Source organism: Dromaius novaehollandiae, chromosome 2 (genome assembly GCF_036370855.1).
Source record: "Dromaius novaehollandiae isolate bDroNov1 chromosome 2, bDroNov1.hap1, whole genome shotgun sequence".
In the NCBI taxonomy this organism is placed as follows: domain Eukaryota; kingdom Metazoa; phylum Chordata; class Aves; order Casuariiformes; family Dromaiidae; genus Dromaius; species Dromaius novaehollandiae.
This window is the reverse complement of record NC_088099.1, coordinates 98112038-98128595: the sequence shown is the minus strand read 5'-3', so window position 1 is coordinate 98128595 and position 16558 is coordinate 98112038. Positions and strand designations below refer to the sequence as shown.

Here is a 16558-nt window from a genome sequence, read left to right as displayed (position 1 = left end):
CAGTGCAGACTTTCGTCATTGTTTCTGAATTTTGTTTCCTTAATGTGGCCTCTGTTGTCCAAATGCAACATTTCTTATGCCTGCAATCAGGTGCACCCTTGGCCCAAGCAGGCAGGGGAGCTCGCTGAGTCGCCAGCAGCCTCGGGACGTGGTAAGAAGGAACAGCCTGAATTTGAGAGGAAAGCCAGAACTGCAGGCCTGCCTCTCTGTGACAGTAGCTTTTAGGCCCTGCCTAAGAGTGCACTGAACTCTGCACAAAAGGTCTGTCAAGTTATGGAAGTTTCCTGTAACCTCTGCCTCTTCGAAACATACTCAACAGCCAGATTAGATCTGTTTTGCGGTGGCTTTCATGTCATCAGATAGTGGAAATTCTAAACAGGTGCAAGTACAAATAATTGTCTTAGAAATGCATGAGTTCATTTTAAAAGATGTTTCCTGTTTTGCTCTTGTGCATGATCATCTCTTAAACAGGCATAATTAAAATTAGTATTAAATACATTTTCTTAAATAGGATGAACTACTGGAATGGTTCCTTCATGTCATAACATGTAAAAATACAGTACACTGATTACTTTACAAGATCACCATAGCATCATATATCTCTAAAGTTCACATTAGTAGTTCAGATATATACCAAAAAATCCAAAATAAATCAGACTACAAGCCTGATGTTTTTGCTAGGTAATCCTTATTCAAATTACTACTGGGGCTTGCTTTTTCTTTCTTACCTCATTTATTTCCTCATTTACACACTGCATAATTCAAGCATCACATGCCTCTTAATAGTGAATATCTCCATTCCTGTTCAAATACAGGGCCTCAGCCTTGATACCTGATACGCTATGCACCTATGTGAAGTCTGCCTTATCAGTAACATTGCAAGGGAGCTTAAAATCCTGCTAGAGATTGTAGGATCAGGACCAGAACTTTTGTTTGGAGCTGATATTCAAAGTAAAGCGAATATATATTTTTGCTGCATTAGAGTCAACTCTGTGTCCATCATCCAAGCCCTAGTAAATGGAGGTAAAACTTTGCAGTGCCCAGCATAGGAACATTTGTTTTAAGGATATCATTTTGCTATGCCACATTCAATTTTTTTCCCCATGCATCTACTGATTGTGTAATTAAAGCACTGTTGGTCACATTGTTTTGCTTACTGTTTCATAATTGCAGGGGGGAAATTTGTGGACTGCACACCACACTGATGAATGCAACTGTCATGTAAGGCACAGGACATTAAATACAGGAATCAAACTAGAGCCAGCTATCTGAGGAAAACTCTTCTTCTACCAGGCACTCAGGTTCCCCTAGCAAGATTTCAACTAACCCTGGAAACCTGGTAAGGATATTTCTGCTAGTAGATCTACACCTGTAGCATAGGCAGGGTGCAGACATTTTACCGCAGCCAAACCTTATGCAGCTTGATTACACTTTGCTACATTCTTGACAGCACTAAAGGAGCATGAAGTAGCAATTTTTTTTAGTGTATGTTTTTGTAAAAGGCACAGTACTGAATGTTCAAGATCACTGAGGATCCAAAATAAATGTACTGTGGTAATGACCTTGAGGATATGGAAGAGCATGTTATGTCACTTCATGATAAATAAATAGAATGACATTTCAGGCCCCATTAATTTTACAATGTCTTTAAATTCAATACAGTGCTAGACACCAGGTCCCTTCCTACCATGCTTTGACAGTTCTAAACTACACATTGAAGGCTAGATATTAGAATGCTGTAGCATCTCCTCTTTTATCAGTTAAAAATTAAAGTGAAAGGTCACTACTTTAACATGCTCAGAAATTATGTGGGATTTTGTTCAAATACAGGACTAATTCTGGTTGCACACAACTTTTCTTCCTCCCCTTCCCCTGCTTTTAGGACCCAAAGTAAAAGGAAGAAGAGTTGTCTTTCAGGCAGTATTGATGTCCATCTTCAGTATCTCTTGAAAAGGTATCGCTGAATATTTCATTATTAGCATTCATTTCTTCAAAGAGGCAGAGAACCTCTGGTTGCCAGAGCTAGAAGGCATGAGCTCTGATAAGTATTACCCTGGTACCTCTTGCTGGCCAATTTGTAATTATTGCTTTCACACATATTACCAGCTGTTCAATAACTAGGAACGACTAGTCTCTTGTTACAGCAGAGGATTCCAAACTTCTCCTGCATTGTTGCCACAATAATTACTGGTTTTGTCTTCCAGCTCAAATCAATCCTGCTTTAGCCAATACCACATACCTGAGCAATGAACATTTAAAAGATTTGTATGGCTGTGTCTATATTCTCTGTAGGTAGACCTGGTTATAATACTTCCTTTTCTTACATTTTTCAGTGTGACTCAATATTCCTTCTATATATAAGACTGTGCCATTTCAATTATGGAAAGTAAGGCTGTTGCAAGATGTATTGCAAAAAACAAAAGTCACAGTTCAACCTGAACCTTCCTCATTCAAATTACAGATCATACGAAGCAAGAGGAACACTTGCATTTAAATTGATAGAGAATTTGTATTAAAAGTTTGAAACAGAAGTTGCTGTCTTCTCTGCTATTAATAGTATTACTGCTTTATAGAACTATGTGATTCCATACAGTGGGTAAATTGTAACACACAAACAAGCATTTCTGCCCACAAGGAACTTTTACTTCCACATTAGAAGATACAAAAAGATATAGAGCAGGTAAGCTCAATGCAGAAACCAGACTGGGGTATGGAGGGTAGAAAGGGAATGCTGCAAAGAAGTAGCAGGTCTGCAGAAGGTCAAAGGTTATCCTAGAAATGGGAGCAATCTACAGAATTAGAGATGACAAAAATGTCTCATGCTACATACAGAAGTTACTGCGTTGGGGGTAAAAATTGAGTGAGTGAGTGAGTAATTGAGGTGAAGAGACGATTTCTCCTACGAAGTGTTAAATTTACCAAGTGTATTTCCTCTTACTCAAGCTCTGTCTCTCCCTTCCTCTAAGCCAGTGATGACGTCCCATTGAGTCATGTGCCACTGCAGCTGCACTGGATCTTTAGTGGCTTTTGATCCCACCTCTTCCGCGTTTCAGCATTTTCCCAGCGCTGCCTCCTGCTCTCCTTGCTCACGGGCTAAGCTCAAGCAGTGAAGTGGAAGGGAGAGCCAGCCTATACTCACTGTTGCCCTTCCTGCAGGGCCACCTGCGTGCCAGGTTCGGCTGCACACAAAAGGTTGGCTTTGTGTTCACCAAGTGGGTCCCAGCAGCACCAGGGCAGTCAGGAGGCTGCTTGACCTTACAGTTCCTGCGTGATCCACAGGGGTGAGGCCTTTGTTCTGAATTGCATCAAATAAAGGAATTTATGCTGCAGGCAGAGACTCTGGAGAAAAAAAAGCAGACTTTGAACAATATGCTGTCTCTAGGATCCAAATAAGCACTAAAAGAAGAGATTACTAAAAGCAAACAAACAAACCATAAATTATACTATCTGAAAGGGCACAGATTTAATTTTTTTATACAGTGAGTTTAAAGTTAGTATCACACACCTGTAAAAATATTAAAAGAACATTATAAAGGTTGCAAAATCAAGCACCCATAATAATGCAAAACAGGTTAATTTGGGTTGCTTTGTAGCTTCAATTCTCACTTTCTGGGAGCACATGCATCCTGGTAGTCTTTGTTTTTATGACCACATATAACTTCTTCCAGAATCTACCAGCTCATCCACTACCAGTGCAAGCCTTCTCCAGAGAAAAACCACAGTTTACGCAGGCTTCTGCTACTCTTCCATGATGTGTCAGTCACTGGCTAAAAGACCTGTGTGGCCCAGTGACCTTACATTATCAGAAATTATATATGTCCATTTATACTCCAGTTTATACCCTTTCTGCAATCTGGCAACGGCTTTTAGAAATGCATTCTCTGTTCAGGTTCCTCAGAGTCTGAAATGAACTTTTTTTAGCACTGACCCTCATTCAAAAAATCCAGACTCTTTAACACAGCATTACTTGTCCTGACTCAAAGCAGAAAAATCTGACTTAACTAAGCTAAGCTTTTTTTACATGATTTGTATTGCACAGTAGCCCTCAATAATGAACTGATTCTTCAATACTATTTCATGTTACAGGTTATTGTTAGAGAGAAGTGATGACCTTCTCTACAACACATGGCTGATATCAGCCTGCTATAGACTGCACTTTTGTAAGGGTTAGTTCTGAGCTGGGGATAAATGCTGCCTGTCATATTAAATAAATATGGCACTTTAATAAACATGCAAGTTGCTAGAACTGCACTCTCAAAAATTTGGGTTGCTAAGTGAAAGATGCTACGTAAAGGAGGTGTGTGGATTCACAGAGTTTAGTCAGAGTTGCTTGGTTACTCGGTCAATGACAACAGATTCACCAGAACAAATCAGGAGTCTCTGACAAGCACATTTATGCTAGAACTCCTAACCACAGACAGTTAAAATTAAGCAAATGACTTGTTTATCAAAAACATCCTTTAATTACCAAGAACTAGCTGAGTGTGACAAATCCCTGACAACACTGAATTGTTAGTTTCCTGCTGTTTTTCATTTGCAATCTTTAAGTTTAAAAATAAATCCCTCTCTACCATGAGATTTAACAAACTAGGGCCTGCGCAACCAGACAGCCTGTTTACCTATTTATACACATTATCAAATATTAGTTACTTTAAGAAATAGAAAAGTGAACTGCAATTAGCAATATACAATGAAATGCTAGAACCGCTTTTTGAGATGAAAAATAATTGCACTCCACATTTTCCTTAACATTTCTCACAAAATAACAAGAATATTAAGTGCAGGGAGATCCTTATAAAATAGATAACCATTTGCTTCTCTGCAAAGCTTCACATCTGTAGCACTTAGAAGATGTGAAAATGCTGTCAGGTCAAATTCAATGTTGCTGGTTTTCATGATTTCATTGCAAATACCTTTATATTTTTTTCAGCTGCTAAAGTCAGATTCTACAGTAAGAAACCCAGCTTAAAAAAAAAAGGTTTCTAATTCTTATGGTTATGGTGAAAAGCTTGTAAATATGAAAAGAACATCTCCTAAAAGCTCAGAAAACAGATGGCAAATAACCAGCCACCTACCCACCCTCTCTAAATGTCTTATTTTTAAGAAAATGGGCTTTTAAAACAATTTCATTTGTGGGTGGGCCTGACTCATGGGTTTTGAACACTTAGGGTGTCAATGGTACAAATTTGGATCCTAACGTAAATTTTACATTTCCAAAAGCACTGTTGAAAAATTTTAAAGCAACAAAAATGCTTACATTCCATTTAGTTTTCAGAATATCCAAATTAAGTATGTATTTTTTCAAATCGATCCAGCACTGCCCTACAGTATTACTAGCCTAAACATAACAGAAATCTGTTAGCATATCAGTCACAGGAGGTTTTGAGAACAGGTTAAACAAGTGCCTGTCAGGAACAGTCATGGGATAGCTGGTCCAGTTGTGGAGGGAGAATAGGTTAGATCAGTCTTTCTCAGCATTTTGACTCCCAGAAAGGAGAACTGACTCTGCATTTTATTCAGGCTGGAAAATGCAGAGCACCCAAACAAAAGAAAATAGCAGTTTCCTTAGTCTACTTCAATTTCAATCTGTGAAGTTATTAGTAATAGAAATACAGAAATTTAACTTCCAACAAATGCATGTTTTAACCTAATAATGTCTCCGTCTGTGAAACTAAAGTCACATATTTTATTACTAAGACCCAAGCGCGGAGATACAATGTAACTGTAACAAATCAGTGATAATACTGAGGCTTTTATATATTAAAGATATATATCATGCTTTCTAAAATCCCCACACAGGTAAGTTCATAAGCTAAGTTAAAGTAAGTGGCCAAGCAGATAGGATTCAGTCATTTTCAAGATGATTAAACAACATTGCTGATGACAGAGGTTAACATAGGTGCGGCTTGGCAAACAACAATAATTGCTAATCATAATAATAGTATGTGCTAAAACAGGAAGTTACTCTTCCTCCAATCTTCAGAGCACTCAGCTTATACGTTTCAATCATGACAGCATATATAATGGCAAGTAATCTTAAAAACAGTCACCTGAAGAATCATGACCTCGTTTGAAATATTTTAGTCAGTCTATCATGCAAGTATTCCCCAAGGTCACTGTGACTGAACAAAATTAGAAAAATATTTTGCATTTCGTCAGATGATCTACTTTGTAGATCCATGTTTTTATACTTCTAAAATAAAAAGAGGTGATTGCACATCCTAGAGGCTTCTGGTATACTTAATATCTTCAGAAAAGCAAAGCATAAAGAGCAGTCCTATAGAGTGGAACACTACTATCTAACAAGTGCAGCAGAAATTGTCAGGATTTCATGCTAATCTGTTTCCCCCAGGACAGATTTGAAAGAGGCAAACTAAAGATTGGCAGTAGGACTGGAAAAAGCTATAATACTTAAAACTTAATTAATTCAGTGTTTTCACCTGCCAGTTTCAAGTTTCTAACATCCATTTAAAATCTACTTCTGCCACTAAGATTAGCATGTGGAACATTTGAATTTGTAGGTGTGTGAAATGCAGAGAGAAAAAAATAGTTTCTCATATGTAAACACCTATTTTACTAAAGAGCCAAGTGAGCTAAAGAAAAAAGCACGATGAAACTCCATCTGTGTGCAATTCCTGGAGCCTTACTCATCTCACTTCCTGATTCTCCTTTTTGGCCTCCTTTCCCTAAGGGCCCTCCCACCTCTGTAAACACCGTAACAGTAATTATCCTGCCATTCGAGACTTCAACATTCTTGACATCGTAACATCTCTTCTAACAAGTACAGGACATTTCACAAAGGCCTAGCCTGGCTTTCAAGAAGTGGGTCAGCTTGACACATCCCATGTGCTTCTGAAAGCCTGCAGTCTTTGAGCTTGCTCATCTATGGTAATGGGCACCCTACCAATGAACAGACTGGAAACAAAACACTGTCTAACTTGGGACGGGAACTTTAAAATGTTTATCAAAAGCAAGTAACTTGTAAATTTCCATCCTAATCATCATTTAGAGAATGTCCTGTTGTGCCCTGAAACACAAAAGTTTCCAAACTTTGCAGTTTTGTGACCCACCTGCTCCTTACTGGTTGAAAGAATACTGGAACTCATCCAGTATCTCACAGGAGTCAAACCACCGATGTACCGAGTGAGGGCAAGAGGTTTTCTAGCAGAGGAAAAGGAGTGTAGAGTGCTTCAATTCATTAGTTTAAGCAGGCTGGATGATTACCTCTTTTCTTACTCCGTTCCACTTTTTTTGGCCTGTTCTTCAATCTCACTTCATTTAGTTATTTACCACAGAGGCACTTTTTAGTGCAGGCTGATCTGCCCAAAGAAACTCTTTTACTCTAGAAAGTTTGGCCAGTGTGCTCTTTTCAGTCTATCTTTAATAGTTTTTCTTATATTTCAACATTTAAAATATGCCAGCTTGCTTGCACCCTCACTAGAAATTCATGGTGACTCAGAAATGGATCTTGACCTGCTGAGAATAACTTCTCTAATAGCGTGTTATAGTTTGATATCTGTTTTCACAAAAGGAATAAACCAATGTGTCTCATCATATTTTCTATCCTGCCCGTGCACAAATTTGTCTTGTAAATAAAACATGTTTTATTCAGCTTGGAGGGCATTTTATTTCTGTGCTCATGTTGACATTTTAGTTAGAATACGATGCTTGTACAGTAGCCCAGAAAACAAAGACTACAAAATCTTCTATTTATGATCTATCCCAATGAACAAATTTTCAGTTCTCCTCAAACTGCCTTTTATTATTGGGCAAAAAAATGCCCTACACACCAAAAAATGATCAAAAGTACTTGTTCTTCAGTTTGAAAGTGGGTACAGTAAAGAGTTACAAATAACAAAACTTTGGAAGAAAAACATGAAGTTTAACTCATCAATCTTTAAACTGATTAATAACTTTAAACTCATTAATAAAACAGGGCTAAATTCCAAGCTGAAAATGATCTGACTTTACAACAATAACTTTATGCAGCTGGCCATCAGAAAAGAACAGATAGCTTCAAGGGGAAGAAACTGGATTACAGAGATGAAATATGGTGAGATTTTGTACAAAGGCTAGATCATACTTCCATAAAACTTGGAATCCCAATACATCACAGTGTTCATGTAGATAATGGAAAGGTAAGAACAGAATATAGAAAACAAGCCTATTCCTGCCATGTATACATGCTATTTTTCAAGTAAAACACGCAAGTGAACCATTGGCAACTAAGAGAGATTTCTAATCGTTCTTGGTCTCAGATAGGTGCAGGTGTATTTGACTCATACAGCAAAATTATTTTCATTAGCGGATTGCTCAGTTTTGTAAAAACAGAAGCACTGTGTTATGTGTGAGCAGCAATATAGTAATGCTGTAAATTGCAACTTGATTACCATTTGATTTAACAAAGTTAATAGCTGATGATGGCCTATAATTCATACTTGATTCATTTTTGCAAGCCTTTCATTTGTCAGTTCATCAAACCCATACTATATATGAGCAATTAAATTAGCAGGAAAAAATAGTCCAAAATAGCAAAGGGCTCAGGAAAAATCCTCCAGGTGGTTTATATCATAGCATACTTCTTAGTGGTTTTCTTTTCTCATTAGGACAGCAATTCACCATAGTGGGTAGAAAGATAAATATCATACTGCTGATTTTGAAGCAGCTTCTTGAAGCAGGAAAAATTAATTCTAAAACAGTTACAAAGAAAGTATGCATTGCACTTAAGCAGAAGGAATACTAAACAAAGAACAGCAGTTACCATCACTACAAATGATACTACATTTCAGAGAGAAAGTGGCTGGAAATTTGTTTCTGTAGCAGCTACTAGCACCCATACTAAATTCATATGTAACTACCATGAGGATCAGTCCTACAGGAGGGACAAAGGACATGCACAGAAATAGATTCCCAAGGAGGATCCTGCCTCTGTTTCCTGACGACAGCCAGAATGCTGTTGGCATCACTTGAACAGATGGCTAGAGCCCACTTATTCACCCTTAATGAAAACATGAAGAGTAGCTAACACAGGATCCAAGAGTTAAATTAACCTCAGCAATGTTGAGGCCATGCAGAATGCCCTGTTTTGAGAACAGGATCTCTTTATGTAGCCAAGAATGTATTATTCTTACTGATACTGTCTAGAGAGTGTCAGGCAGGGGCTGCTCTGGCCTCCCTTCTAGCTCTGGATTCCCCAGAGGACTGACTGGAGTCCTGAGGGTGAGCTGATGTTCATGCAGCATGTTTGTTGGGAGGACTAGGGTCCTGGAGTGAAAGAGAGAACGAATTACCTGCGCTGATGTTAAAATCTGTGTCTGACACATTGACACCCTGTTGATGTGTCCGACAGGAGGCCAAAGAAATGCCCTCAATTGCTGCAATGCTTGGATTGTGTTTTCTTTGGTTGAAAGGGTCACTAAAAGCAAACATAAATAAAAAGCAAGCATGGAGAAGAACACGTGAAATTAGGCCTGACCAGACTTTCTGCAAAGCACAATAATTTCTAGCTGATCTATCCACCAAAATTCTTTGAAACTGTCAAAAAACTCCACCCCAAAACCAATGAGATACTGGTGGACTAGTTCACATTTTATAGCATTTCAAAAGGCGTTTGATTAAGTCCCTATGCCAGAGATGACTCAAGCAGCTAAGTAATCACTGGGCAAGAGGAAAAGTACTATCACATCTCAAAAACTGCAGATAGAAAACAAAGAGCAGAATTCAACACCTGGTTGCTGTGATGGCAGAAGGTCAATGACAGCCTGCTTCAGGGTTCTGCAGCAAGTCGCCTATTGTTGCTGTATTTGCTATTGATCTGGAAAGAGGATTGTATTGTGAGATTGTAAAATTTGCAGCTGTCATAATTATTTCAGTTAAGCAAGACAAGAGGGGATTGTGCTGATGAGGAAATGCTAATAAAATGGAATGGATCGTGTAATGGCGAATTAAGTTCAATGTTGAAAATGCAAAATAATGCATGTTAGAGAGGAAAATGTGTACTGCTTCTACATCTGACAAGTTCTAATTTATTTACATCAACTGAAAAGCAGAAACTGGCCATTTATGTAAATATCTAAGTGATCTCTCTAATCCACATGAGGCTGTAGTCAGAAAACAAATAAGCTGTTAGAACACAGATGGAATAAATAACATCCTGATTAACACCAAGCATTAGAGTACCTCTATATAAAGAAATTCATTTTCTCCTTTGGAACAGTGTACTGTACATCCCACCTCAGAAAAAGTGATATGGGGAAGATTTCCACATCTGTCTAGGGGCATAGTTTGAGAAAAAGGCCCTCATAAAAAAAAATTGTTTTAATAGATTGGGACTATTTACCTTAGAGACAGATAAATGACAGAGGATAAAAGCAAAAAGAGTAGCAAGTAACATCAAGAATTAAGCATGGAAACACCTGCTTTCCTGTCTCATTGGACAAGAACAGGAACTTGATGGTGGCAAGTTCAGAATGGGTGACTGAAATATACACACAACTTAAGTGAGCAATGACACTTGTCTCAGTCAGGAGCCAAGGGAAAAAAACTATTGAAATTCAGAAAAGGGTTAGATGTTTACATCTACATTTATGAACATAACATGTCCCAAATCAAAACAGTGAATGCTAACCAAATGCTAAATTTTCCAAAATTAATCCTAAACTTCAACCTCTAGATATTATACATCAAACTTAGACCTAGTGGGAGATAGTCTACCAGTGCCAGGATAACATGACCCTCAGGTATGATCCAGTATGTATTCTGCCTCCATCCTAGACATTTCTACTTTTGTATAGTTTTCAGCTCTTTTTGATAGGCTATTTATAGACATTGGATTTTGTCCAGCCGTAGATGCTACAAGTTATCACAGAGCTGTCTCATGTGACAGGATATTTTGGTGACTACAGGCATGAAATGTCATTTAGCTTCTTACAAGCCTTTCTGAGTGTCACACTCATATTACCTCATCTGCCATTTCACACACTGCAAGCATAATTAACCTCCTCTGTTTCCTGCTTCTGCACTTGTTCTCCAACACGCTGGCAGCCGGAAATAGTTTGTAAAGTGCCTAATGTTTCAGGTTGCAGACCTGTCTGTGAAATCCCCTTCCTCTTCTGATGTTCCTGTTTGTAGGTGTTGCCACGTGAAATCTCAGCACAGACAACCACTTATTAAAAGATGACATTAAGGGCAAAAACATTCCTCAAAGCACAAGCCAAAGGAGGAAAGAAAAAAAAAAGCCCAGCAACACTGTTGTGCTTTTCCTGCCCTCGTCAGTCCAAGAATCCCCAAGCTTCCTAGTGCCCTGTGGGCCATCCCGCTTGGACTCGGTTTACTCCTGCCTTTGGGGAGCAGGTACAGGCCACCCGCAACAGGAGGCAACCCCGCGGCGACACCAGCCCCCCACCCTCTCGCCTCTGCGCTCGTCCGCACCCACGGCGGCACAGCCGCCCCCCTGCCCTAACGCTCCCCCGCCCCCTGCCGCCGCCGCCGCCGCCGCCGCCGCAGCCCTCGCGCCTCGGCGCGCGCCGCCCGCACAACCGCCCAACGGCCCGGCCTCGCGCCCGCCGGGGGGCGGAGGCTCCGCCTCTCGCACCGCCCTCGCGCCGCTGCGGGGAGGAAGGGGGACAGGGAGCCGGGCTCAGCTGACTCGCGGACGCACAGCGGCGGCGGTGTCTCGCGCCGGGGCCGGACGGAGCGCGCGCGCGCGCGCCCGAGGCGCGAGGGGAGGGGGAGGCAGTTCTGCCGCGGCGCCTGGCGCGCGCTCTCCGCCCGCCTCGCTTCCGCCTGGCGCGCGGAACCGCTCCCCCCGCCGCGCCCGCGCTCTGCTCCCGCCGGCGGCTCCCTCCGCGCCGCGCCCCGCGCCGGGCCTCCCCCCGTTCCCATCGGCCGCCCCCGGGGGCCGCAACCGCCTTCTTCGTCGTCATCGCCCTCCGCCCCCTCCCGCGGACGCTCCGGTTGGGGGTGACCGGCCGTGCGACCCTCCGCAGCGCCCGGGCCTGCCCGCCGCGCCGGGCCCGTCTGTTGACAGCCGCGACCGCGGGAGGTGGCGGCGGAGGAGGAGGAGGCCGGAGCCGGGATGTCCGGGCAGCAGCAACAACAGCCGCCGCCGCCGCAGCTCCCCTTGGCGGCCGCCGCGCCGCCGCCGGCGCCGGGGATACCCTCGGCCGCCAACCCCGGCCCCGCGCCGGCCGCCGCGCTGCTGCTCCACCCGCCGCCACCGCCGGCCGCCGCGCCGCCGGCCGCCGCCAGCAGCGGGCCCGCGCCGGGCGGCGGCACCGCGGCGGCGCTGGGCCTGCTGGCGGGCGGCGGCAGCAGCGCCCCGGCGCCGTTCCCGCACGGCGACCCGGCCCTCAACGAGCAGGAGAAGGAGCTGAAGCGGCGGCTGAAGAGGCTCTACCCGGCCGTGGACGAGCAGGAGACGCCGCTGCCGCGCTCCTGGAGCCCGAAGGACAAATTCAGCTACATCGGCCTCTCCCAGAACAACCTGCGGGTACACTACAAAGGTGAGGGCCGCTGCCCGGCGCGGCGGCGGCACCGGAGCAACAATAACAGGAAATAACCGCGCTCCTGTGCCTCTCCTCCCCCTCTTTCTTTTCTTTTTCGGACCCCTAAACAGTGCGCAGTATGGGCAAGAAGAGTCTTGCTTTTTCTTCCTTCGGCTCTGTTTTCTATCCTTTCCCTCCCCCCCGCTTTTCTGTCGCGGTGCCGGGGGGGGAGCCGAGGGCCGCCCCCGCCTCCGTTTGCCTCTGGAAGGGGCATTATGTAAGCTGCGCTTCCTCCGCGGCCTCAGGTACCGCCGGAAGGTTTGGGGGTAAGGCAGGAGAATAAAGGAGAATCGCAATGACGTGTCCTGTTTATGGTAATGAGCGAGAAAAGAAGTGTGGTTTTTTTATTAGTATTATTCCCCCCCCTTCTCTCGAGAACAGTAAGGGTTAAACGGAGTTAAGAGCAGCAAGCGTTAAGCTATTAAACACGGAAATGACGGGGAGGGGAAAGCGCAGAGAAAAACACGGTTTACTTTTAAACTGTGAAAAATGGAATTAAAGTCACCGACTGCAGTTGTGCCTGGGCATTGTACAGGCTACGCAGTGGTTTGAGGGAAGGGATGACAACAGGACTTATGTGGAACAGGGTGATTTTTATAAATTGGTACTTACCTCTTTCATAGTTAAGGTTACCAATTTTCTAAGAAAACATAAAAATGGAAGTATGTGTTTGTCTAAATCAGCAGGCGGTAACAGTAGAGAAACTTAAGTGTTGATTGTTATGAAATGTCATAAAACCTGGAAACACACGAGTATGCTCTGACCTGAAAAAACACAGATGCATCTGGTGTTCTAGGCCCAAGTCCTAAAGTAGAAGTGTTGTGGAGTCAAAATCACAGACAACTCAGAAGTGAAGATTTGAATCTCTTGTCAGTCCGTAGTCAAATGAATGTAATGGAAGGGGAAAAAACAACCTCGCAATTACCCTTTCTCAGAGTTTACAGTAGTGAAATTCAAGTGAAATCTTGATAAACATGTTACTGTTTAATCAGAGGAGGAAAACGGCAACACAAACACACGGTAGGATTTGGCTGCCATGAAAGGTTTAAATGTACTCTATAAGACTTTTTTTAACAGAGAGACTTTACTGTTACATATGAAATACTCTGTTAAAAATGTGAAGTTTAAGGCAGCATACAAAGCTAATAAATTTGGAGGTTGATGACTAGCTATAGAGCCAGTTTCTGGGAGGCACTGAGTGATTTAAGGACATGTTATTTAATATTCAACTCTGAATTTCCTGGCCTTTGTTCAGTGTTTTATGAGCTTGTATTTTTAGAAGCATTTTGTAGTTTCTGGTGCTTAGTGGCTGCGGTGTTTTTCATAGCATGAACATAGCTCTATGGTCACCAAGTCCTTCTGCTTATTTGTTTTCCTTTACTTACTTTATTGCTCATGGACTAGAACTTAGAGACGGAACCTCCCTGGAAGTGTATTTTCAAGCTTTCTTAGCGCTTTTCCTCTCTTTCCTCTCTTCTCTCTTTTGCCTAAGTGTTAAAAAAAAAAAAAAAAAAAAGAAAAAGAAAAAAAAAATCATTAATTCATAGAAATTACAACAGGCTCCACACGTTTCTGAAATATAGGTAACATTTTGGATATTCTGCCAGAAGTCATAAAGCACAGTTGGCAGGTTATGATGATTAAATACCTTTACTTAGCTGTTAAGTAATAGTGTGAGGTGAAGGCTGAAGAGTTCCTAGATTAGTCCAGAGGACTGTGAAAAGGAAAGGTGCAAATATAATAGGTATACGCTTTTCTTAATCCTAACTGCAAATGGGAGTGAACGGCTTCTTTAGTGGCCCATCTTTTCTTCCTGGTAATTTAAAGAAGGTGGCTATTAGAGAAGCCCTGTGTATATGTTACCAGTCTGGCACCTGGAGTTGCTAACTGGGCTAAGCAATGAGTGATATCAGGGCATCCATACCTGTGAGAACTGGGAAAGAAGCACCAAAACATCTGCTGCCTCTCCTCCCCCCAGTTCCCTCAGACCAAAGAATAAGATAAAAGGGAAGAGAATTAAGAGGTTGAGTGAGGAGAATAGGGAAGATAGCATGAAATAATGTGAAATGTTTTCTCCACAAACCAGTTGCAAGTAGAGGTCTTGAAAGAAAGCGTTCAAAATATCTGCCAGTGGAATACTGGCAATTTCTGTACTTCTGAAGCTATCTCAGCTGTGGTGAAAGAATGGAAGACGTTTTTGTTAGAAAGCGAATTTGAATCGCATATTGAGCTTGGATAAAGATCTATTGTATTCTGGACCAGAATGGTCAGGGAAGGGGGAAAAGACAGGTCTAGCCAAAGCCCATAATCAAAAGCAGTGTTGCTTTTTGTGTATTGTCAGTTTTTGTGTATTTTCTGTTGCCTTAGTACATAGCTACCTGTACACTCATTCAAGCTTTCTCTGTTGCCTCAGTAGCTTTCTGAGTATAGAACTTTTTCTGCAGTAGCTTCTTCCTATCTGTGATTGACAGGAGGTACTTTTTCTGGTAGCAGGAGTGTTCTTCCCCTGCCCGGGATGCCTTAGGGAAACTTGCCTCTGAAAAAATGAAGGCAAAAAGGGGCAAAGAATTAGAAAAATGCTTTCAAAGTCATTTTCTTCATATTATTTAATAATTTTAATGTGCTGACTTAGTGCCAGCAATGATACTTTTGTTTCATTGGTTTGTGAGAGAAAGAATGGTCATCTCTGTAACTTTGAAGATTCCTTTAGTTTTCTTGTATACCAGTGAACAACTTATATAGAAATGTGAGCTGCGTAAAATGTCTCCTACTCATTGCATCTGTGATGCTTTGTACTGCCTTTCTGGACCTGAAGCTTTTTGCAGGCATCTCGGAGAGTGGTTAAAAACCAAAACTGCCATAAAAACAGATTGATCTAGAGGTCAAGGAGTAGAGAAGGGAGTGCAGTTGGTATCAGGGCAACAACTCTTTAAATTTTATGGGGATGAACAAAACTGAAGGATCACTTATATTGTCATGTTATCTATCAAAAGCATAAAGTTGTTTAAAAAAAGAAAAGCATATATGCTGAGGTGGTACTTTGAGAGGAGGCTGCATAGGCTGTCATGTTGTCTACCGGAACAGGCACAATTTCTTTGAATGCTGTGCTTCTTCCATTAGTCTTTTATGCTTGTACAAATTCCTACTCTTGATTATGAAGCTTTGTCGAAATCTGGGTGTGGAATACCTATCTGGTGGCATCAGTGATACTGTCATGTAGTAAAGACTGTACTGAATAGTAATTTTTTTTTTTTTTTTTAAGATGGATGAACTTGTATTTCTGTGTTGCCGCCAGTTGTGGTATATTTATATAAGGGAGAAATGAACAACAGTATCAAAAAATAAAATTTGTGTCATTTCACTTCATTGTAATATTAAACACTCTGAGCTGGAGGTAAGTGGTAAAGAAAGCGCAGAAGTTCAGGCCAGTGTATTTATATACAGAGCAGTTACCACACAGAATGTATAACTATTAAGGTAAGACATCTACCTTCAGTAGTTCAAACTTACTTTTTGAACATTCAGAATTAATGCATGAATCTTGTGGAAAAACAATGAATTCATAAATGATGTATGTAATGTGAATGTTCCAATAGACACAAGTTACATTTCCAGCAGGTACTCATCTATACTATGTTGTGTAAGGAGATAACACAGAGTTAACACAGGGTTTAGCCATAAAAGAAATCATATAGAGAATTATGTAAACAGACTAAATCATTAGTGATAAAATCATGGAAAGTTCTATACTAATTTCACTTCAGTCAGTCCTGTGATAATTCTCCTAAAGAGCTGATAAAAGTTAAGCAATTTTGAGTAAGCTGCCATTGCTCAAATTTTTCTAATGTGTTACAGGCCAGGAAATCTTAGCCAAACATTTACAATACAGTTGCCTTTGAACTGGTTTAGTGCCAAACTAAAAAAAAATTTCTTTTTTCAGTGTAAGCTATGCTTCCCAATTTCTGTAACAAAAGAGGATTCTGTAATACTAATTCCATAATGTCATTCAGTGA

General features: G+C 41.5%; 1 protein-coding gene and 1 long non-coding RNA gene across 4 annotated transcripts in view; one reads left to right on the top strand and one right to left on the bottom strand.

The window, feature by feature from the left end:
- Positions 1 to 2621: 2621 nt before the first annotated feature.
- Positions 2622 to 11402, bottom strand: LOC112990735 (uncharacterized). Of its 2 annotated transcripts, XR_010387818.1 has the most exons (4): positions 10961 to 11402; positions 9728 to 9814; positions 9291 to 9415; positions 2622 to 3339 (listed from the first exon to the last, which is right to left on the bottom strand). It is a non-coding gene; the product is annotated as an uncharacterized LOC112990735 (long non-coding RNA). The 2 variants fall into 2 exon arrangements; XR_003261139.2 differs by lacking the exon at positions 10961 to 11402 and having other exon boundaries at positions 9728 to 10945.
- A 187-nt stretch (positions 11403 to 11589) lies between these two features.
- The window catches only part of RANBP9 (RAN binding protein 9), a 40749-nt gene continuing 35780 nt past the window's right edge, over positions 11590 to 16558 (top strand). Inside the window, exon 1 of one of the 2 annotated variants that reach the window (XM_064506989.1) lies at positions 11590 to 12503. In XM_064506989.1, the coding sequence (XP_064363059.1) occupies positions 12077 to 12503 (427 nt within the window). In that variant the 5' untranslated portion in view covers positions 11590 to 12076. The remainder of the gene's footprint in view (positions 12504 to 16558) is intronic. The other variant, XM_026112835.2, reaches the window with a different exon arrangement.